The sequence below is a fragment of the Monodelphis domestica genome, chromosome 1 (genome assembly GCF_027887165.1).
Source record: "Monodelphis domestica isolate mMonDom1 chromosome 1, mMonDom1.pri, whole genome shotgun sequence".
Taxonomy (NCBI): Eukaryota; Metazoa; Chordata; class Mammalia; order Didelphimorphia; family Didelphidae; genus Monodelphis; species Monodelphis domestica.
This window is the reverse complement of record NC_077227.1, coordinates 515,355,463-515,379,169: the sequence shown is the minus strand read 5'-3', so window position 1 is coordinate 515,379,169 and position 23,707 is coordinate 515,355,463. Positions and strand designations below refer to the sequence as shown.

The following is a 23,707-nucleotide window of genomic DNA, read 5'->3' as shown; positions in this document are numbered from 1 at the left end:
AAAAGTAAAGTCCTTTAAAGACCTTTAAAGACTCATTTAAAGACCTTTGCAGCCCAGCCCCAATTACCTTTCCAGCCTCCTTACCTGTTCTTTCCCTTTCATGAGCTCCTAGTCCCATCAATCTGGTCGTCTTCCTGTTCTTCACACACTTACTCACAGCATTCCATATTTCCCCTCTTGATTCCTTTCCACTTGCTGCCCTGAAATGTTCTTCCTCCTCACCTCTGCCTCTTGGAAATCCTCATTTCTTTCAAAATTCAGTTTAAGCACAATCTACTTACTACATGGCACCTTTCCCTGATCCCTGCAGCTATTAGTATTGTCCTCCTCCAAATCACCTTGTATCTATGTTGTATATGTCCTTCTAGATGACAAGCTCTTTAAGAGCGAGGATTACTTCACTTCTGTCTCTGCAGCTATCCCTACTGCCTAGCATAGGGATTGGCCCATAAAAAGTGCTCAACAAATGCCTGCTGGTTGTTTGATTCCCAAAGGTCATATAGGTAGTAAATTTGTTTATTTTTTTTAAATCCTTACCTTCCATCTTAAAATCAATACTGTGTATTGGCTCCAAGGCAGAAGAGTGGTAAGGGCTAGGCAATGGGAGTCAAGTGACTTGCCCAGGGACACACAGCTAGGAAGTGTCTGAGGTCACAGGACTTCCCATCTCTAGGTCTGGCTCTCTCAATTCACTGAACCATCCAGCTGCCACACACATGGGGAACAAATGAGAGTTGGGATTTGAGCCCATCTCTAACCTCAAATTAATCACTCTTTCTGTTGCATCATGCTACCTCCCCAGGGATATGATTTTGGTCACCTGATCTTGGTCACCTGAACTCACTGAGAGTGCTCTCTCCCATCCTTACATTTACCTTGAGCTTCAACTATTTTTTTAAACCCTTACATTCTCTCTTAGTATGAATTTTCTAAGACAAGAATAGCAAGGTCTAGGCAACTGGAATTAAGTGACTTGCCCAGGGTTACATAGATGGTATCTGAAGCCTGATTTGAACCTATGTCCTCCTGACTCCAGGCCTAAGGCTCTATCCACTGTGCTACCCCAGTTTCAACTAACTGTTACTCCTTTTTTGTTCTATCCTTCCTAATTCAAAAGTCATTCTCCTTGATAAAGAAAAGCAAAGCAAAATAAGAGTTGGGTAATTCTACTTTCTATTTTCCATTATCCCATTCGCTTGAGCAGCAGTCCTATCTCTTTTTTTTAATGTTATATCATAGATACATTGTATTTTCCTTTTGTTTAATCCTAGCTTCAATTCATTCTGGACTTTTTTGTCCCCTAACATCTATAAGATTTCAGTGTTTTTGTATTCATCCTAAATTACTTGCCCTTTTCTCCCCAATATCAATTTTCTTAAAATCTAAGTTGGGGGGCAGCTGGGTAGCTCAGTAGATTGATAGCCAGGCCTAGAGAGTGGAGGTCCTGGGTTCAAATGTGGCCTCAGACACTTCCTAGCTATGTGACCCTGGGAAAGTCACTTAACCCCCATTGCCTAGCCCTTGCCACTCTTCTGCCTTAGAATCAATACACAATATTGATTCCAAGATGGAAGGTAAGAGTTTTAAAAAAATGTAAGTTAGATCCCATATATTTATGCCAGTCTCTAAATACTGTTTGCCATTTTATTCCTCATCAGAATTATTTGTCAGAATTATCTGTCAAAATGTGTTCCTGGAAGCACTCCATCATCATTTCAGGGCCAGCTTCTCTGTCCTTAAGCTGTAAGCTCTTACCTAATGCTCTCTCTGAATTCTTAAAAACCATTCTCTGTAAAGTACAGAACATGACTTACAAAAGACAGGATGTATAAAAGATGGAATTTGAAGCCACATCTTCTGACTCTGCCAACTCCTTAATCATTACACCATGCTACCCCTCACCATCAAATTAATCTTCCTAAAATATTACCTTTAGGAAGTCTCAACCATTTATTTTATTTTATTTTTAAAACCATACCTTCTATCTTAGTATAAATTGTAAGTAAGACAGAAGAATAGCCAGAGCTAGGCAATTGGGGCTTGAGTGACTTGCCTGGGGTCACAGAGCCAGAAAGTATCTAAGGCTAGTTTTGAACCCAGGTCCTCTCAACTCCAGGCCTGGTGCTCTATCCACTATGCTCCTTAGCTGCCCCTACCATGTGTTTTAAAAATGCTGTACCTATTCAAACATTTCTGTTGCCTTCATGATCAAAACCAAACTCTTCTCATCATTAATTTACATTTCACAATCTGGTCTCCATATTGTCCTTTTATATAACAATTATAATCCTTTCCTTCAGCTAAGATGATCTACTGCTATTGTCTTCCATACTCTGTTTTCCCTTCTTAGAACAGTGCCCTTCCCTCTCTTCTCAATCATTCCAAATATTATTAGCACCTACTGGCCAGGGTTATTGTGAGCATCAAATGAAATATTCATAAAGCACTTAGCACTGTCTGACAGTAGGTACCACATCAATGTTAGCTATCTCTACCAAAAATTATTCCATGTCTCCTTTTCCTCTATGACAGTGATAGGCAACCTTTTGAGCTGCTTGTGTCAAAATTCACCCAAAAAACAAGCATAACTCCAGTGGTGTGTCACTTCAAGAAAAAACATCCTTCTCGGCATGCGGCCCCATACTTCTCTGTATGCAGCCACCTGTCATCAAAAATGGCTATGCATGTCAGTGCTGACATGTGTCATAGGTTCACCATCAAGGCTCTATGAGCTCTGCTCTACCAATGAAAGTTCAAATTCCTCTGCCTCCCATTCAAGGCCCTCTGCAATCTAGATAAACTCTTCTTTCCTTTTTTTTTTTTTAATTTTTAACCTTCTGCCTTAGAATTTATACCAAGTATTGGTTCCAAAACAGAAGAGTGGTAAGGGCTAGGCAACTGGGGTCAAGTTACTTGTCCAGGGTAATACAACTAAGAATAGTCTGAGGTCAGATTTGAACCCAGGGTTCCTGTCTCCAAGCCTGGCTCGATCCACTGAACCACTCTATTTTTTAAGAATTATCTCTTATTTTTCCCCACCATACAATCTATACTATAAACAAACTAGACTTCTCTCTACCCCTATAAGTTTCACTGTGCTTTCCCACATCTGTATCTTTGCTCCCATTGTTTCCTAGAATTACTGCAAAACTCAGCTCAAATTCCACCTTCAGTAGAAGACCTTCCCCCATCAATTTGTTCCATGCTCCCTACAGCTGGTGCCTTTCCTGTGAGATCACCTGCCAACTGCTTTGTATATAACTCATATATATGCAATTGTTTGTTGTCTCTGCCATTAGGATATGAGCTCCTTATGGGCAGGAATTATTTTTATTTTTCTTTGTCCCCCTAGCACTAAGTAGGATACTAAGTATCTGTTCCAAGACAGAAGAGTGGTAAGGGCTAGGCAATGGGGGTTAAGTGATTTGCCTAGGGTCACACAGCTAGGAAGTGTCTGAGGCAGATTTAAACCAAAGTCCTCTCAACTCTAGGCCTGAAACTCTATTTGCTGAGCCATCTAGCTGCCCTGATCTTTATCTCTATTTCCCATATAGCAAAGTTCTTTGTTTACAGTAATTACTTAATAAGTATTTACTGAATAAAAGCCTACCTCAACCACTCCAGTCCATACTGATTTCTCTTCTATTTTAGACAACTGAATGTATGTTTATTCCCCCTTCCAAGGAATAACCATCAGAGAAAAAATGCTGTCATAAAACTTCAAGGATCATCACATTGTAGCCCTTGCCTATAGAGGTATAAGACAATTGGAGCTGTCCAAAAAATGGAATGGGTTGATTTGGAAAGAATAAACAACCCCTATAATCTTCTCTACAACAGATCAGATACTTGGTTAGCCAGTCTTCCCTGGAAGACTTCCAATGGACTTGGACCTATTTTCTAATGGAGCCCATTCCATTATTAGAAAGTTTTCCCTATGCTGAGCCCCAAACTGACTCTTTGCCTCTTCAATATCTTTTCTCCTAGTTCTAACCTATGTTGCTTAAAGAGAATAATAAACCTTCCACATGATAGACATTCAAATACTTGAAGACAGTTATTATGGTTCCTCTCTCCCAATGTTGATCTTCTCTCCTCTAAGCTTACACATCCTCATGACCTTCATGATCTCCAGGACCTTTATCTTGGTTACTTTCCTCTAGACATTCTTCTCAATTTTTTCTTCAGATTATCTCCTAGAGACTCTAAAGCACTGTTGGTTGAATTGTGAACTTATCCAACCATTCTGGAGAGTAATTTTGAACAATACCCAAAGAACTATGAAACTGTGACCCAGAAATATACCACTACTAGGTCTGCATCCCAAAGGGATTTTTAAAAAAGAGTAAAAGGCCCTATTAAGTACATAAATATTTATGACAGTTCTTTTTGTGAAGGCAAAGAATTGGGAATTGAGGGAATGCCTATCAAATGGAGAACAGCTAAACAAGTTGTGGTATATGATTGTGATGGAATACTATTGTGCTATATGAAATGATGAGCAGGATGTTTTCAAAAAAGCCTGGAAATACTTATATGAATTAATCCAAAGTGAAGTGAGCAGAACCAGGTCATTGTACCCACTAACAGCAATATGTAATGATGTTTACCTGGGAATGAATAGCTATTTTCAGAAATACAATGATTCAAGACAATTCCAAAGGATTTATGATTTTTAAAAATGCTACCTACCTCCAGAGAAAGAACTGATAAAGCATGAATGCAGATTGAAGAATCCTTTTTGTAAATTTTATTCTTCTTAGAGATTTTTTGGGGAAAGGATCTATGTTTTCTTCCTCATTTTGACTAATATGGAAATATGTCTGGCATGACTGTACATGCATAACCTATTTCAATGTTTGCCTTCTCAATGAGAGAAAGAAAGAGAATCTGGGACTCAAAATTTTAAAAAATGTTAATTACTTTTACCTATAATTGGAAAAAATAAAAAAAATTTATCCCTGAACTAAAAATCACATCCTAAATGATTTTGGACCTCCCAGAATGCCGTGGGGACAAAAACAGCCAAGGCCTGGACACCACAGCTTTCCTAATGCAACCAAAGATTGGAATTTCCTTTCTTGGCTACCATCTCATGATGGTAAATCATACTGAACTTAACCTGTACTAAAATAGTACAGAGTACATCAAATAGGAGCTCAATAAGCCATGACAATAGCCAATAATTATATATTTTAAGTTTTGCAAAAAGTCTTAAATATATTCTATCTGGTTATTACAGCTTGCTGTGAGATAGAGTTTATTATCCCCATTTTACAGATGAGGAACCTGAGACTGAGAGGATCACAGCTAGTAAAGTGCATGAGGTAGGATTTGAACTCAGTTTTCCAGGCTCCCATCCAGTATGCTTTTCACTATACCAAACAGCTGTCTCATAGTAAATACTTCTTGAGTTCTCTAACACATTGACAAATGAAACAAATTGGCAAATGAGATCATCACCAAGACAGCAGGCTCACCATCAGCAAGACATCTAGGAGGCAGAGGTGCAATTTCTAGCACAGTTACAGACCATAACCCTACACACTGATCATTTCTGAGGTAAAGTTCTGTTATATGGCCCTCCTAAACATGACATCTTTTTTCAGTGTTGCATGAGGCAGAAACTAGGCAGGCATAAGGCTGCTTGATTTCTGTTTTCCCTAAAAACAAATAAACAAACAAAACTAACCAGAGTCCTATTACATCTTTGTTGACACAGGGCAATTTCTGAGGAAGGGCTTGGTTTTTAATTTTCTCTAGGTCTGGAAGAGAACTGCAGTTTCTTCAATCATATTACTGACTGGCTGAGCATCTAATTAGTACTAGCTAGTACAAAGCCCTTGAGTTTCATTCCTTAACCTTTAAGTGCCAACCATGGCAATGTGTCCAATGGACTAGAATGTATTTTGAAGGGAATATTAAAATAAATGAGAAAGCCCTTGTCCACAAGGAATTTATAACTCAACACAGAAATAATTCACATAGAAATGATGAAATATGATAGACTTTTGCTAGATAGATAGCAATACAACAATCCAGGACAATTCTGAGGGACTTATGAAAAAATAATGCTATCCACCTTCTGAGAAAAAAAATTGTTGCAGTAAGAATGCAGATGAAAGTATGTGATTTATCACTTAATTTGGGCATATGATTTAGGGTTTGGGTTTTATAAGATTATTCACTTGCAAAAATGAATAATATAGAAATGTTTTGTGTGATAATACATGTATAACCCAGAAAATTTTTGAAAAAAATCTACACACACATAGATAAAATAAATTGGAATATGTGCAAAAGGATAATAAAATGCATGAGATTAGATGGCTAAGAAATGTTGTGGAAGGTAGGGGCAACAGAGAAGGCTTCATGGATGTGGGGAATTTAAATATGGCTTTTTTGGATACCTGATCATCCCATACATATTTTTTAATGGGGAGAGGGAGGGAGGAGAGCAAAAGCATGGCCAGGGATGCTATCATTTTCTAATAATTAACGTTCTAGAATTGAAAGTAAGAACAGGTCATTTTATTTAATCAAACCCTTGGCTCCAGTTAAGAAACAGGGGCAGTAACCGCCTGGGATTTAGAATGCCTGCCTAACTACCTTGCTGTTCTTTTTCCTTTCCCTCTTAGGCTTGTATTGCAGCACAGGCCCTGGGAATCAAGACGACCTCCGTTCAAATCCCATCTCCGACCCACCTGGCTGTGTGACTCTGGTCAAGTCACTTAACTTCTAAGGTCCTCAAAACAACTCTCTAAAATTATAAACTATGGATCTGGTGCTGATCTGCCTTGGTGGAGGGAGTTTCAGCACCGGGAACTCCCTACAGTGATGAAATCATGGAACCGGTCCAATGCTGCCATCTTACACTCAGGATCCCGGTTGTGCCTCAAACTGGCCCTATCTAAGCCCCACCCGGATACATCCTCCCTCACCGCCTCCGAGCTTCCTGGCGCGCTGCGATGCGGAGGCGCCGGGCCTGAATTCGCTCTTGAGGATCATCTGAGTTCACCGAGGGCTCCTTAACACGAGTCGTTAAAGCCTCCTCCTCTTCCTCTTCCAAGAGAGAATTCATGACTCCGGCTTCTAGGTTCTGGCCTCCTCCGTGGAGTCTCAGCTCCTACTCTCCATATCCCGTTGCCAGGAACGCGTAACTAGGGTAATGGGTCTGGCTGCGCACGCAACTTCCCACTAGGCTCCGCCCCCTTCTGTCTCTTCCTCTTTCTCAAAACTCCTAGTTTGAGCATTCTTCACTCACTGATTTAACCCGTCCGCAGTGTCACTGTATGCAGATATCTTAGTGGGATTCGCTAAAGTGCTCCTGTCATACTACTACTAATAATATTATTAATTATTTCATACCAGTGAGGGAAATTTTTTCCGCTGATGGATCTCAACAACTAATCTGAGACTGGCGATAGATAACTAATTTATCTCAATCACACCTCTGGTCAGTGTCACAGGCAAGATGTAGGTCTTTCCTGACTCCAGAAGCATCCTCTGTACAGCTGAAGAAACACTTCCTCTAACTAACAGAAACATCCCGACAGAGTTTTGAGGTTTGGAAAGGCTTGTCCCCTTTACCTAGTCCTTACTCTTCTTCTGCCTTCGAACCAATATATAGTATTGATTCTAAGGTGGAAGGTAAGGGTTTAAAAAAAAAAAAGCTGGGATGGTTGTGTTTAGCTTTTATCTTTGCATTCCTGCACTCAGAAGGCACTTAACAAATGTTTATTTAATTGATCTCTTAATACCTGTCTTCTCCTGGATACTTCTTTCTCTTGGATCTCCCACCTATCTGATATCCTTTTCAATCTCATTTGTTGGATCATTGCTCATATCATTCTTTCTACTATAAGTGTACCTCAAAGCTGTCCTAGAGCCTCTTCTCTCTTTAGTCTGTCTCTGTCTGTGATTGCATCAACTAGCCTGGCTATAATTATAATCTTTATTCTGATTACTCTCAGATCAATACATCCCAGCTTTACTCTCCTCAGTTTACCCTGAATCACTGAAGGCACACTGGACATTTCCAACTGGATGTCCTATAGACATCTCAAACTCAAAATATTGAAAAATGAGCTAGTTCTTTCTCAAGAAACTCACCACTCTTCTCAACTTTCCAATTATTGTCAAGAGTACTTCTATTCTCCTAATCACTCTCATTTAAAGCCCTCATAACCCAATCCCAACCTACTTTTCCATTCATGAATAGTTAAACCTGTTTATTCTGGCTTACTTGATCTTTCTCATTTATAAAAACCCACCCCTGCCATTTATCTCCATTTCTTTGCATTAGTTATCTATCACTCATGCCTGGAATGTACTTCCCCTTCATGTCTATCTCTCAGAGTCTGTAAAACATAGGTCACTGAACTTGACTTTGATTGCTGCGGAAATTCCAGAATAAGTCAACAGACAGTTGAATACACAAAGAAAGAAGTGGTCATTACAAAGAACTAGCATGGCTATCTCAAAAACAGGTCATATCAGAGTAAACTCATCTCCATTTTTCATGGAGTCATTAAACAATGAAGGAAATAATGCAGATCACATACCTAAATTGTAGTACAGTCGTTTTTGACTCTTTGTGACCCCATTTGGGGTTTTTTGGCATTGAAATTGGAGTGGTTTTCCATTTCATTCTTCAGCTCATTCTCAGATGAGGCAAAAAGTGTTAAGTGGCTTATTCAGGGTCACATAGCTAGGAAGTGCTTGAGATCATATTTGAACCCAGGACCTCCTGACTCCAGGCCTGGCTCTCTAGCCACTGATACACTAGTTGCCCCAGGATCTAGCATTTTATCAGGGAAAAACAAAACAAAACAAAACACAAAGTAAGCCTTAGACTATAATGTTCTTGCATTGAGGAACTTCAGTCACCAGGGATGAGAAGGCAGTACCTTCCATAGCCAACCCAATGCATGTAGTCTAGAAACAATGTCTTTATGACATAACTGCTTTTTTCTGTAAAAATATTTTTATTTTGTTTTTATTTTTACTTAATTGCTTTTTTATTTTTTATTTTATTTAATTAGATGATTTAGAATAATTTTCCATGGTTACAAGACTCATGTTCCTTCCCTCCTCTCCCATATATGACACACAATTCTGCTGGGTTTAACATGTGCCATCGATCAAGACCCATTTCCTTATTATTAGGATTTACACTAGGGTGATCTTTTAGAGTCCACTTTCCCAGTTATAGCCCCACCAACCCATGTGATCAAGTGGTTGTTTTTCTTCTGTTTCTTTTCCCACAGTTCTTCCTCTGCATGGGGATAACGTTCTTTCTCATATGTCCCTCCAAATAGTTCTGGGTCATTGCATTGCTACTAGTAGAGAAGTTCATTACATTCAATTGTACCACAGTGTATCGATCTCTATATACAACATTCTGGTTCTGCTCCTTTCACTCTGCATCAATTCCTGGAGATCATTCCAGTTCACTTGGAATTCCTCCAGTTCATTATTCCTTAGAGCACAATAGTATTCGATCACCAACAGATACCACAATTTGTTCAGCCATTCCCCAATTGAAGGGCATCCCCTCATTTTCCAGTTTTTGGCCACCACAAAGAGCACAGCTATGAATATTCTTGTACAAGTCTTTTTCCTTATTATCTCTTTGGGGTACAAACCCAGCGTGCTATGGCTGGATCAAAGGGCAGACAGTTTTTTATCACCCTTTGGGCATAGTTCCAGATTGCCCTCCAGAATGGTTGGATCAATTCACAACTCCACCAACAATACATTAATGTCCCAACTTTGCCACATCCCCTCCAGCATTCATTACTTTCCTTTGCTGTCATGTTGGCCAATCTGCTGGGTGTGAGGTGATACCTCAGAGTTGTTTTGATTCACATTTCTCTGAATATAAGAGATTTAGAACATTTTTATGTGCTTATTAATAGTTTTGATTTCTTTATCTGAAAACTGCCTATTAAATGGCATAACTATTTAAAGAGACCATGTTGCTTTTAAATGCTTCTTCTCATTCATAGAAAGTCAGGCTTTCGTGATTAGCCAGATTAGCCAGCACACTACTCTGTAACAATTGAAACTCTCAATGTTTTTCACCTTTACAATATAAGCTTTTTAGCTATTAAACTAGATCCATTCAAATAGGGACTTTTTTCCTAGAGTTTTATTTATGTTCAATGACTTTTCAAGACCCCTGAAGACAAATATCCTTGAATCTAAGGCAGTATTTTGCTCATAATCTCAATTCTGAACTCAAATTTAAGTCCAGAATTTAGAGGCTTTGGGACAATTCCATGCCCTGGGAGACTCAGGAGTTTTCAACTTAGTGATTATATTTTGGCAAAACATATTCCCTCAGCAAGGTCACTGCTTGGTTTCCTGCCAGCCTTTTGAAACTTTCAGTAAAGTGTTACTGAAATAATTGTACAAATATCTTTTTCACAATAATCTGCTTACTGCTTTTCATTCTTTGGCTAATGTTTTATGCCTCCTTTGGAAATTCCACAGGCCTTTGCAGTAAAAACGCAGCCTCCTTAATTCATGTAGGAGACCTGCAGGGTTTTCTCTCCAGCTCTGGCTACAGGGTCTTTCAAAGGAAAAAGGCCATACAGATAAGTCATTGAAAACAAGCTCTCAACCTCCTGCTTTAAGATAAAAAGAAGGCATAGTTGCTTTTGGTTTGTCTTCTTTGTTTTTAAGCCTCTTATATTGTTCACTGAAAGCAGAAATCCAGGGCCTTATATAACTATTTTTCAAGATGCATCAGTAGTAACATAAAAGCATCATGGGTAACTGGAGATGATGAAGGCTCACTAACAACAACTTTTCTGCCATCTTCTCATTGCCCAATGTTCAGTTTCTAATGCATTTCACCTCTGCAATTCCTTCTCTGAGCCCTAAGACATGGAGAAATCTTTCTGGAGTCAGTAACAACTTTTTCCAAGATCCATCCATTTTACTCAGTTCTTTGTGCATCTTTATGAGAACTAAATCCCCAGGTGAAGAGCTAAAGCTGACCTAGCAGTTGGGGAGATTACAAGAAGAAGCTGAAAGTGGGGAAAGCATTAGGACCCAAGAAGTTATAACAAGTAAATGTGTGAAATTATAAGCATTAGATCAAGAGGCTTATGAGATGGTCCATGATTCTGCACTGAAGGGTTGCTGAGGAGAAAAAAAAAGACAGAATCTAAGATGGGACTTCATAAACTATCTAGTCCAACTCTTATAAGAACAAAAATCTCATCGACAACATGCCGACCCAACAAATATTGATCTAACCATTGCTTGAAGATGTCCAACGAGCAGGAACTCATAATTTCCTGAGCAGCCTATTCTGATTTTGGAAAATTCTAATTGGTAGAAAGTTTTTTCTTGTGCTGTCTCTTGCAACTTTCATTTGTAGCTTCTAGTTCTAACCTCAGAGGTCAAATAGAAGTCTAATTTTTCTTTCCCATCTCAGCTCTTCAAATGCTGGAAGGCAACTATCATGTTCCCCTTTAATTCTTCTTTCCTTCAAGCTTTGAACCTGTCTTCTAATTCCATGGATCAGAGACACCTAGAGTACTTATTGCCTGGTTTCAACTCCATGGCACAAGATACCCCAGCCCTGAATATTCCCTGATCTCTTCCTTCAATCCCCACTTTCCTTCCTCCTTTTGTGTGTTGTCTTCCTGCCCATTAAGGCAGGGATTGGTTTTTTCCTGTTTTTATATCACCAGATCTTAGTGCATTGCCTAGCATATGATAAACATCTATTGGATTGGATTGTTTTATTGGACCTGGGAATAAATACTGTGCTGGTCCCGGGATAAGGAAGACCTGTTGAAACCCTGAATTCTGCCCTGGGTCCACTACTCTTAATAGGTGACCATAAGTCTTATCTTCCATGCCAGTAGGCTTCCACACCAAACTGTGGGCATCTCCTGGCCATATCACTTCACAATGGTAGCAGTCTTCTACTTCTCTCTTTTCATCTTCCCTTTATATACTGTTTCCCCTGATTAGAATGAAGTCTTCTTCAGGGCAAGAAACTCTTCTTTGCTAGCAATTACTACCTTTATACTTAGCACAGGACCTGGCATATAGCAAGGATTTAATAAATGCCTTAGTCTTCAATATTTTTGAGAGTACCACTGTCCTCAGAGTCAGTGGGTTTGTGATCTCTTCCCTCTTCCTCAATTTCCATATCAAAACAGTTGTTGTCTAGTTGATTCTGCTTTCCACTGCATGCCTTATATTTGTTTCCTCCTTTCATTCATACCACCAACACCCTAGTTCAGGTCTTCATGAACCCTAACTTCTACTATTGTAATTGCTTCCTATTAGTGGTCTCCCATCCTAGTCCCAGCCTTCATCAGTCTTGTCCAGACGGCATAATTACATGCTAATGGATGTTCTTTCTTTTAGTTTCTTCTTTCTCCAATAATTTCCCACACAACTGGAAAAAGATCCTTGAGGCTCATTTTGGTCTGATCGCACAGCTCTCCTGTTCAAAAATTTTCACTGGCTCCCTATTATCTGTAGAGTAAAATCCAGACTCCTTAGTCTGGCATTTAAGGCTCTTTACCAATGACTTCCACTTAACTTTCTTACTATATTTCAAATTATTCCCTTTCACAAACTCCAATTTCTGCTCAAACTAGACCACTGACTGTTCTCTAAACATATCACAGACCATGCCCCGGGTATTTTAATTCTTTCATCTCTGAAATTACTGCCCTAAATTCCTCTACCCTAATTGGAAACTGCCTCTTCTGGCCAACTCCTTCTGGAAGATCCCAGTCATGCTTCACTTTGCTACCTAATCCCAGACTGTATTCTCAACAACCTTGTTAACTCCCTTGCCACGTAACCATTAGTATGCTTTCCGACTGCACTCCCTTCAGTTGGGAACCATGATCAAATCAACCCTATTATTCTTGGGTGGGCTTTGTCCATCTCCATAAGGCCTCCTGTCAACCTTGAAACTTCCAGGACCAAAATGCTTCTCCCTGCCCACTCTACCCCTGCATGTATGCCTTCCACAATTCAGATAATAATTCCTTAAGGATGGAGACTCTCTTTGCTTTTGTATCTTTAGAGCTTTCTTTGCAGTGCTTGGGGCATACTAGTGCTTAATCAATGTTTTTTCCATTCATCCATTCATTCTGTACCCCATATCTAAAATGCACTGCCTCCTTCCCTCTTTACTAATCAGAATAGTTGCCTTTTGGGAGCAGCTATGTAGCTCAGTGGATTGAGAGCCAGGCCTAGAGATGAGAGGTCCTGGGTTCAAATATGGCCTCAGACACTTCCTAGCTGTGTGACCCTGGGCAAGTCACTTGACCCTCATTGCCTAGCCCTTACCACTCTTCTGCCTTGGAACTAATACACAGTATTGATTCCAAGACAAAAGGTAAGGGTTTAAAAAAAAAATAGTTGCCTTCTTTCAGGGCTCAGATCAAATGTCAGCTCTTCCATGAAACTTGTCAGCATGGACCAGTTTTCTTTACGCTCTACTTACTTTTCCGCAGGCTATTTCCTTGCAAGTAGAACATGTTTCTTGAGGGAACGGACTGTGTTATCTTTGCCTTTGAATTCCCAAAGCCCAGTATAGTGTTTCATGGGAGATAATATTTGTCAAATTGAATTGGTACCTATTCTCAGTCCAGGCTCTATTCTTACTTCTCAGACAAGAACTGTGGTATATCTATGTTCTCCTTGAAAATTTGGGGACAGTTTCAGAGACATTGCTCACTGATCTCCACACCATCTATTGGTCAACATATTGCATGAATTTAGAATATATTAGGACCGTCTTTTTGAGAGTTCTGCTTCTACCCTATCCCTCATAGCCTCACAACTGCATGTTTGCATGTGTGTATACATATATACACACACATAGAGAAGCAAGTAGGTGGCTCAGTGGATAGCGAGCCAGGCCTGGAGATGGGCGGTCCTGAGTTCAAATGTGACCTCAGACATTTCCTAAGTGTGTGACCCTGGACAAGTCACTTAACCCCCATTGCCTAGCCCTTACCACTCTTCTCTCTTGGAACCAATACACAGTATTGATTTTGAGACAGAAGGTAAGGATTAAAAAAAACATATACACATATTTATATCTTCACATATATGTGTATGTATATATACATATATACAAATATACACACATCCATACTTGTGTGTGTCAGAAGTATCAAGGCATCTTGAAAGAGAGAATGGAGGCAGCATATGTCAGGCAAGTCAAACCACCACCAAAAACCTTGGCCACCTTAGACTCTAATGGAGTCAGCCATACATACATGGGTATATTTTCATATAATAAAAACAAAAAAATTACATATAAGTGGAAAATTACATATAAGTGGAACCTCAGGCTTTTTGTGTTCTGAAACATCAGAAGGACATGTGAGCATCCCAGCATTCCTGAGTCTTAGTTTGTAGCTGGTACAGCATGAATGCTCCAAGGAGCAAGGGACTTCTTTAGGAGTGACCTTTGGGCTCCCAACCCAAGTAATGGAGACAAATGATGTAAGAGTAGTTCCCCAAGATGGAGGGGAAAATATTTTTACTTGGTTGTTGCTATATCTTTTAAAGTAGATGTTTTATAGAGTTTATAAAGGCTAGTTGGTATTAAGTGGTTAAATGAAACTGGGAGCTGGTCACTAGCCTCTATCAATGGAGGGAACGTAGTTGGTAGGGTGTAGAGACAATGGCAGTAGAGAAGAGACACCCCAACCCTTCAGAGTACCCCAGAACCTTGAGGAAGAGGTGTAGTCAACTTGATTCTAGGAAAGAAAGTCAACGCCTTATTCTCCTCCACCAACCTTTCCATCCCCACCAAAAACAAGACAACAGGCTGGGAACAATTAAAAGGATTCAAAAATTTATTCTTCACTTCTTTTACAATAGATATTTAATAGCATTCAAGGGTTCTGAATTAAAAACCTACCAAATTGTGAATTCCCAACATAGCAGCAAAAATGAATAAGAATCCTGATGCGATGGCAAGGCTCTCATAATCTAATGACAGAGAGTATGGATAGAGTCAATTCTCCATTATCTGAGCTAATTGAGAGCAACAACAGATACTCCAAAAGTCATTTTATATTTGGCTTTGATATATTTTCAAATATAGGTACGTTAGGCATTTTAAAAATTCACAACATTTCAAACTATATAATTTAGACACACTGAGAAGCCTTGTCTCAGAAAAAGCTATCTCCATCTTGTCTCTGACCATTTCTTCTTTGTTCCTTATATCAGACTGAGAATGGATATCATCAGCATTCTGATAGAGGTCCAAGCTATGCCTTGACAAAACTTTCTTATTTCTTGATGACCTATCACTCCTACACAGATAAAAATGGACAGGGAGCTCTAACTTTTTTAAAAATGACAACTGAGATGAACTAAAATAAAGGTGACAAACACTACAACTCCAGATTTCTTAGTGTTACAAGCAGATTATGAACAAGAGGAGAGAAATTCTAATAAGGGTTTAAACTTATTACTAACAATCGAGAGTGACTATGTGTGTACACAAATATATATACGTATACATATTACATATATATCTATACAGTGTATATATTTGTTTGCATATACATATATATTTAATTGTTAAATACACACATTTCACATAAAACTAGATATTTTTTAGTGCTACAATATTTACTCAGGCTATCATATGTCTTGGCCATGCCAACTATATAACATGTCCTAAAAAAATATATATTTTAGAGAAAGAAAACATACATTTCCATCTCTAATAAATTCCAGTTATTTCAAGCCTATTGGTTCTTCACAGCATGTACTTTTCCAGGCATGGTAAAAAGGGCAGAAAAGACATGAATTGGGACTGCTGCAGAAAGTCCCTAGTACCTGAATCAGTTATAGAAAGATTAATCTATTTGGTCATCATTTTGGCCCATTTTTAATTCCACAACACAAAACTGCACAAAAAACAAAATCTATCCAATATTCTTTGTATAGACATATAATGCACTTGGTCTTTGTTCCTGCAAACTGAAGGGGAGAGTTTACTTCTTGGCAATTATTCAAGTCTTTGGCTAAACAAGTGAATACAAGAACTTTAAAACCCAGGTTTGAATTAGGGGTCTACCACCAAACCCCAATTTCTTGGCACATTTTCAAATGAACACGGTCATTGTCCCATGAAATACCACCTCTGAAGGACATGTTGTCCAAATTATTATAAAAGCCAGTGGATTCGGTTACAATATTCAAAGTCACAGAGACTGTGGTATTGGTCAGATTAATACTCTCCTCTTAAAAACCTGGTAATATCAAGTACCAACTAAACCTGTTCAGGTTTTATTATTTATTTAAAAGTGGTTGGCAAGAAATTAAGAAAGCATGATCATGGTCATTTAAGGTCTAGTGTGAATAGCCTTTTTTCTTAACAACTAAAACCTGATATAATATGCCCATCCAGATTAGCTACCACAGTCCAGAAACTAAGTGTAGGCACACAGAGCATCTTTTCCTGCTAGTCAACCACTGAAATAACTTTAACATTACCTAATTTTCACTTAGTATTAGCACATAGGCATGGTTAAATCTGTGTCTGAAAAATAGATCTCATTGAGTTTTATTAAAAATGGTTCAGTAGGGGCAACTAGGTAGTGACTAGAGAGCCAAGCCTGGAGTTGAGAGGTCCTGGGTTCAAATCTGGCCTCAGACACTGCCTAGCTCTGTGACCCTGGGCAAGTTACTTAATCCCAATTGCCTAGCTCTTACCTCTTTTCCACCTTGGAACTGACACGGTGTATAAATTCTAAAGGTAAAGGTTAAAATATATATACCTGGAACCATATATGTATATGTCTGGTTGCAAAAGTAACAGAACCATGCAGGGACATGTTCAATTTTACTTTTAATGTGCTCCTACATTTACCTCCCTCTTCTTTATCTACAGGGAAGTCAAAGCTGAATACTAGAGTAGGAGGGAAAGAATTTGGTTACAACAATTAAAAGGGGAAATCAGATACTTTAGTTAAAATTTCTTAAAAAATTGTTGAGTATGACACAGATTGATCTACACTGTTTTACTGTTAAAAGGGTCCATCATTTTAAGTGCATCTGTCAATGTATCAAATGCAGCACCCAGATAAAAATCATCCTGTAGATTCCAGGATCTTGTCTGGAAATAAAGAAAAACTATTCATTGGAAGATGCTTTAAGTCAACTGCAATTCATGGTGGGATTAATCTATTTAAATTCAAATTTTTCCTACATGATATGAATAACAATAAGAGCATTTATATTGTGCTTTAATATATATGCAAAACACTTTATACAGTATCCCGTTTTTGCAGATGAGGAAACTGAGACTCCTAGGTGAAATGATCATATAGCAAGTCAGCCTCTGAACTCAGGTCTTCCTGGTTCCACAAACAGGACTTTTTTCACTATACCTAGCTTCCCCTTAAGACTGCTAGAGCCTAGAACCAAAACCAAGTTAAAAGTTGGTTTCAAAGAATCTCCAAGTGTTTCAAGACTTCTGCCCAAGTTGTACACCCAAAGCCCACAGAAATTCCTGCCTATCAGAGTTCCTCCACTGACATTATGCTAAACACCATAAATGCCAACTCAGAGGCAAAGCAATGCCATAAGTAGAATGCTCAACTATCCTTGGTGTTGACTCACTAAAAGGAACTGCAGGTTAGGTGACAGAAAAAGTAATTCCTAGGCTTCCAGTTAAACTATTTAGAAGGGTCTTTGGCTCAAAAAGCCTAAGCAATTTTTTTGGTTTTCCTCAAAATACATTAACTCTATTTCTGTCTTAAATAACAAGGTGGGATTCCTGATATATAATTAAGGAAAAGTAATCCTTTAGAACCAAAGGAACTTTCAGACATAGATGGCAATGGTAATCTTTCTTTCAGCTTCTAAGGAGATATCTAGCTATTATTTCTTCTTTATTTCACTTTATTAAATGATGGCATAGGGCTCTTTGTAGGTAATAGAAATTCAAATGTTGACAGTTAACAGAAAAAAAAATTGACTTCATTGAAAATACGGTTCACAGAAAATTTAAACCAACCAATTGGGGTAACATTACTTTAAATTCTATAATACCACCACCTCCCTACCCCTATTTCACTTAGACCAGCTGACATACTTAAAGAAAAGAGGTGGGGGGCAGCTAGGTGGCTCAATGGATAGAGTGCCAGGCCTAGCTCAAAGGCAGGAGTACCTGAGTTCAAATATAGCCTCAGATACTTCCCGGCTATATGACCTGGGCACCTAATCTCAATTGTCTAACCTTTGCTACTCTTCTATCTTGGAACAGATACTTGTATTGATTCTAAGACAGAAGATAGGGTTTGGTTTTTTGTTTTGTTTTTTTAAGATGTAATTTAACATTTCTACTAAACATCAGACTTTAACTTAAAATACCTTGCTAAAAGAAAGTAAATTCTAGAAAATATCTTCAGAGATCACCTAGTCTACTAATCCCTTCATTTTACAGAAGGGGAAAATGAGACCCAGAGAGGTCACACAACACTTAAGTAGCAAAGAATTATATTCTTCCTTCTGTCAATTGAAAACAACATTAGATTTAAGGTAGTTTTTATTAGTTGCTATGGCTAAATAACTTCTCACCAGAATATTATGGGACCTCCTTACAATATTCCTCTGTACAGTTTTTCCAAAGAGATCAGCCTATCAATCCATATAGGAAAAATCAAGTTGATAAAGAGTCTATTTTACCCAGATTCTGGCATTAAGTTAGACAGGTGGTTCACTGGGTTAGCCCATTAGAGTTCTACTGGAAGAAAACATTGCACTGGGCCTAGAGTTGAAGAGGAAGGTCAGAATGGTTTGTATTTGGTAAATGATGTGATACTTTGACTTATCCCAAACTCTTCAACATCAGTATTCTCCCTGGGCTACCATAAGTCTGTAAATCATGGAACACTAAAATTTCCAAAGAATCAAAGTTGGAGGTAACTCAAAATGCAACAGAAAGATATGTGATAGATTTAAGTAAGCAATTGCACAAAATAATTTAATTATATGCCAAAGAAAAATTTTTTTTAATTTGGAAACCTGTTCAGTGATCCCTAAGACTTTAATATTTTGTACTCACCACAAATTAGTGCTAGCTTCTATTTCTTTTAGTAAAACTCTAATTTTAACAATATAAGAAAACAAAAAAAGCATTAACATTTTGCTTTTCTATTATGTTAAAAGGATAATAAATAAAAAGTAGCAGTAGTGTTATACTGAGACAAAGCAGGTATGGATGGAAAGTAATTCCAATTTTTTCTCATCTTTCCACTATACTCCCTCTAATTACACATTAAAATTTCAAGTACAGAGGATAACATTGTTTCCAGAACACTGCTTTCCACAAGTCCAAAAGGAACCCTGTCAGAGCATAAGTCTGAAAAGAAATTTCCAATAGTCAACATGACTTTGGTTAGTAGAAACAATAAATCTGTCTCACTAAAAATTTCTGGTTAGGCTAAAAAACTACTCTGAAGTATCCAGAAAACTTGCAAAAAATATGACCTTGGGGGCAGCTAGGTAGGGCTCAGTGCATAAGTCAGGCCCAGAAACCCAGGTCCTGGGTTCAAATCTGGTCTCAAATACTTCCTAGCTGTGTGACCCTGGGCAAGTCACTTAATCCCCACTGTGTAGCCCTTACCAATCTTCCCCCTCGGAACAAATACATAGTATTGATTCTAAGATAAGGGTTTAAAAATATATATGGTCATTGTTCTGCAAAAGGCAGCTTAATTTATAATTCAGGGAAAGGGAGTTTGGGCTCACTCCAAAATATCTTCCACAAGTCTGAAAATGTCTCTTACACACTGGGAGTATTCAGATTGTTGATCTGAAATATAACTACAAGAATCTATTTGTAGGTAAATTGTTTCAGTTGACTTAATTAAATAGGGTTTTTAAGATGAAGTTCCTGCCAGAGGGAATGTCTGACAAGCAAAGAAAACTAGGAATCATGGTATTAGAGATGTACAAATTCACTCTATTCAAATTACTCCAGTTTCTCTTTTACCTTGTAACTTCTTTCCTTCACTTCACAAATTCCAGTGAAATTTATTGTGAAATAATTCCTTTACCACTACAGAAGAAACTATTAAAGTAAATGCAGAAAACAATTTTCACACTTGGTACAACAGGAATGTATATAACCTATCGGAAGTATAACATTCAAAATGTCCCGTGACTCTTAAATGATAAAGGAAAGGAACTCAACTGCTTAATCTATACAAAATATTCTGAGTAATGGAAGGAGGATTCTGGCCCAAATTATTACATTAAAAAAAATACACACCAACTCTGCTTCTTGTAGTAAATGTATTATTTTGTTTAACTTCAAGTTAACATTTTCCCCAACAATGCTCATATATGAAGTTAACAAGGTCAAATCTTCTATTTCCACATCCTCTGTTCAAAGTCAGCAAAATAAAATGACCAAAGTAGTAAATGCAAAATGGCATCCCCTCCTTCCCCCAGCTCATATAAACTGATGCCATATCCAGTTCAATTTCACAGATAACACAGAACAAAATAAAATAAAATAAAGTTAGAAGTTACATTTCACTTAATTGGCACTTCCTCTAATTCTCATGATAGCCTTTTAAAAAAAATTTTTACACAAATTTTTTTTGCTATTTATGCAATAGCAACATTTTCTTGCATCAATTTTTCTACTTCTTTTGACTCAGAGGAAGTCACAAAATTCAATATACATAGATCTCCAAACATTTTTTAAAATTTAAAGTACCCATTAGTGGGTTCCCAGACTTCACATTTCTAAGTAGCCTGTGTGACAATGATTAGAATTTACAAATTTCAAAAATTAAATATTACACAGTCATTTTTGCAATGTAGCAGATTTTAAACCTCAAAAAGGAAGACACTGCAACTAAGCTTACAGTCAAACATTCATTGATAAATAATGGTTTCTCAAGTTTAAATACATATGAACATGGTTGTGCTTATTCTCTCCAAGTGCAGCCTGTCCATATAAAGGATTTAAGACACACTCTTCATTCAAGCACAAATTGCATTCAGTAGAAAAATCAAAGAAAATTAGCATGTAAATCTCACCACCACCAAACTAAAATATGATCAAATTAAAGGACATAAAAGTAAAAAACAGTCACATCTGTGAAACAATGTGACCTACAAAACAATTATAATAAAGGTGAATGAATTTTTTATTTTCAGAAGTAAAATTTTAAGTTACTGCAAGGTATTGTAAAGAGAACGCACACTTATCAATAAGGCAAATGTGTCACTTTTTTTCCAACCTGGAGAAGTAGGGAAAACAAAAAACTATAATCACTGCCATCCTCTCTCAGACCCTCCTTTGACAAAAAAGAAAAAAATTCAAGAATGGCTTGGAAACCACATGACAGATCTCAGAAGAGAAATCACTTATCTTAAAATCTACATACTGTCTAGTCCCAAAGTGACTTTCTCTTAAAAAATAATTTATCTACACTCCTCAAAAGAAGTAATTGTACCTCTAGATTAAGAATGTCAAATGTACTCTTACAATTGTGGTTCACAACTCACTCTGTGAAACCATTTGAATAATTTGTAATTGGAGGGGAAAAATTCAAAATAAGCCAGACTAATAAATTATACCTAAAACCCCATTCATTTCTGAGTTCCCACAGAGTACTTTAACATAAAATAAAAAAAAAAAACAGTAAAACCAGTTGTTTAACATCTATTCCAGAATAAAGAAATCTAGGGTTTCAGACAACCCAATTCATGTCAGATCTCTCAGCATATGAAGACAAAGGCATTTCCATGGAAAAGAGAAAGATAGTATTTGGCAGTTATGGAAGTGACTCATGGTTTAGATTCTTCTGTGGTAATTTGGCATCTCCTGCTGAAAGTGAATTGCTTTTGTGACTTATCACTCCCTGCATAGGTAGATATAAGATATATTGATAGCTTCCACAGATATATCCATTAACTGAATCACTGAATATGAAAACACATTGTATTCTCATGAATGTTGTCAATGTTCCTAAACCAGCTTTTCAATTTTAAAATCAAGCCAAAACCAAAATATAATTTAAAATTAAAAAAGCATTTACTTATGAAGCTGAAATCACTAGGAACATTATGCTGGTCTAATGTTAGCCAAAAAGTTCTCTCCTGCCCGACAAAGTACATATATATATATATAATGATAAATGGGAGTGAGATGGACAGGAATCATAGTTTCTCGTGTCCAAATTCTATACGCTTCATCCCTGTCATCCTTGTACCACATACATTTAGTCTCCATTTCTGTCAAGTAGATAAGTTTAGTTCTACGGTGATGGTTGGAGTATTTACAAGCATCTTATTTACAGTACTTCTGTAGATTGCAGGCCAATTTTCTCTTCTTCCACTTCTAGTCAATCTGAGCTTGGTTTTTTTAATGAAAAGGGCAGAATCTTAAAGTGGTTGCTCAACTGGTATACCTGTGGGGAAAAAACATCATGACATGAGGCAGTGACAACAAAGTAGTCATTTCTAAGAAGTTACAAAGAATCTGTCCTGTAAAGATCTAAGTCACAACTTTCTTCAATTATCAAAGTTCTTGAAAGAAGCCTGGTCTCTGTCCATAAGAGTCAAACTAGTTTAAGTTAACCAAGTATTCTAAAGTCTTAAACTGCATATAGCTCCCTTCTTTTACTAGAAATTAAAAGAAGTGATAAGCCAAACTACTGACTAAGCAGCAATGTAGTGATGAAGCTGAAAAGGGGTTTCTATGGAATACAATAATAAATACATAGTCAGATGACTGGAATTCATTTAGTATTCTTCAAAGTCCACAAGATCAGAGAAGATTCCAGGCTAAAATTCTTTCACTAGAACCTTCTGACCTAAGTTAGAGAAGTAAACTGACTTAAAGCCAAGTAGAGAATACTCTATTTCCTCTAATACTTCTAACAAACCATCCCTGACCCCTTAAAAATGGTCTAGAGCTGACTGAGAAATTTTTAAAGACAAAAAGATTGTATCATTTTAGGAACCACTAATAAGTAGGTAACAATTTATTTCCGGGCTAATCACTAATGATAGAAGTGAAGCTTTAAATAATCATTATTTATTCTATATCTTACAGGCATAAGTGAAATCAAGGGTCACCCAAAAAAAGGCTATGTAATAATGACCTAAGCTGGCTTTGGAATGAAGTATGATTCCTAATAGTATTAATAGTAATAGCAGCAATGACAATAGACTTGAAAATTCAGATATGTTAGAAGTAAATTGAGTATGAATGGTTCCTAATGACATATTGTGAATAAAGTTCTTGGGCGCTGCTGTTCTTGTTTGTGCAGTAATAACAATAATAAAAACACAGTTAGCATTTATAAAGCACCCACTATAAGCCAGGCACTATTCTAATCATTTTACAAATATTATCCCCCTTGACCCTCACAACCTACTTTGGGACAGTAGGTACTACATGTAGTAAGGGGGAGATCTGGGAAATGCCCCTTGCAGAAGGTAGGATTTGGGCTGAGTCATAAGGACAACAGGAGATGCTAAAGAGCAATCAAGAATAGCCAAAAGACCAAAGGATCACTGGAAGAGCTGATCATCAATATTCTCAGGTAATTAAAGATAACATAATTCCCAGCAAAAGTGCCCTTAGCTTGAAATCCCACCCAAAAAGGAGTAAGGCAGGTAGCATTTCTATTTTAACACTTATTTGTAGTAGGGCTTG

General features: G+C 37.6%; 2 protein-coding genes across 5 annotated transcripts in view; both read right to left on the bottom strand.

Annotated features, from left to right (window-relative positions):
- The window catches only part of DRC1 (dynein regulatory complex subunit 1), a 46,614-nt gene extending 39,423 nt beyond the window's left edge, over positions 1-7,191 (bottom strand). The window contains exon 1 of the mRNA XM_001380198.5: positions 6,942-7,191. Coding sequence (XP_001380235.2) covers positions 6,942-7,081 — 140 coding nt within the window. The 5' untranslated portion in view covers positions 7,082-7,191. The remainder of the gene's footprint in view (positions 1-6,941) is intronic.
- Positions 7,192-14,840: 7,649 nt separating this feature from the next.
- The window catches only part of SELENOI (selenoprotein I), a 51,722-nt gene continuing 42,855 nt past the window's right edge, over positions 14,841-23,707 (bottom strand). For all 4 annotated transcript variants that reach the window (XM_016427980.2, XM_007507818.3, XM_016427981.2 and 1 more), the window contains one exon: positions 14,841-22,454. In XM_016427980.2, the coding sequence (XP_016283466.1) occupies positions 22,389-22,454 (66 nt within the window). In that variant the 3' untranslated portion in view covers positions 14,841-22,388. The remainder of the gene's footprint in view (positions 22,455-23,707) is intronic.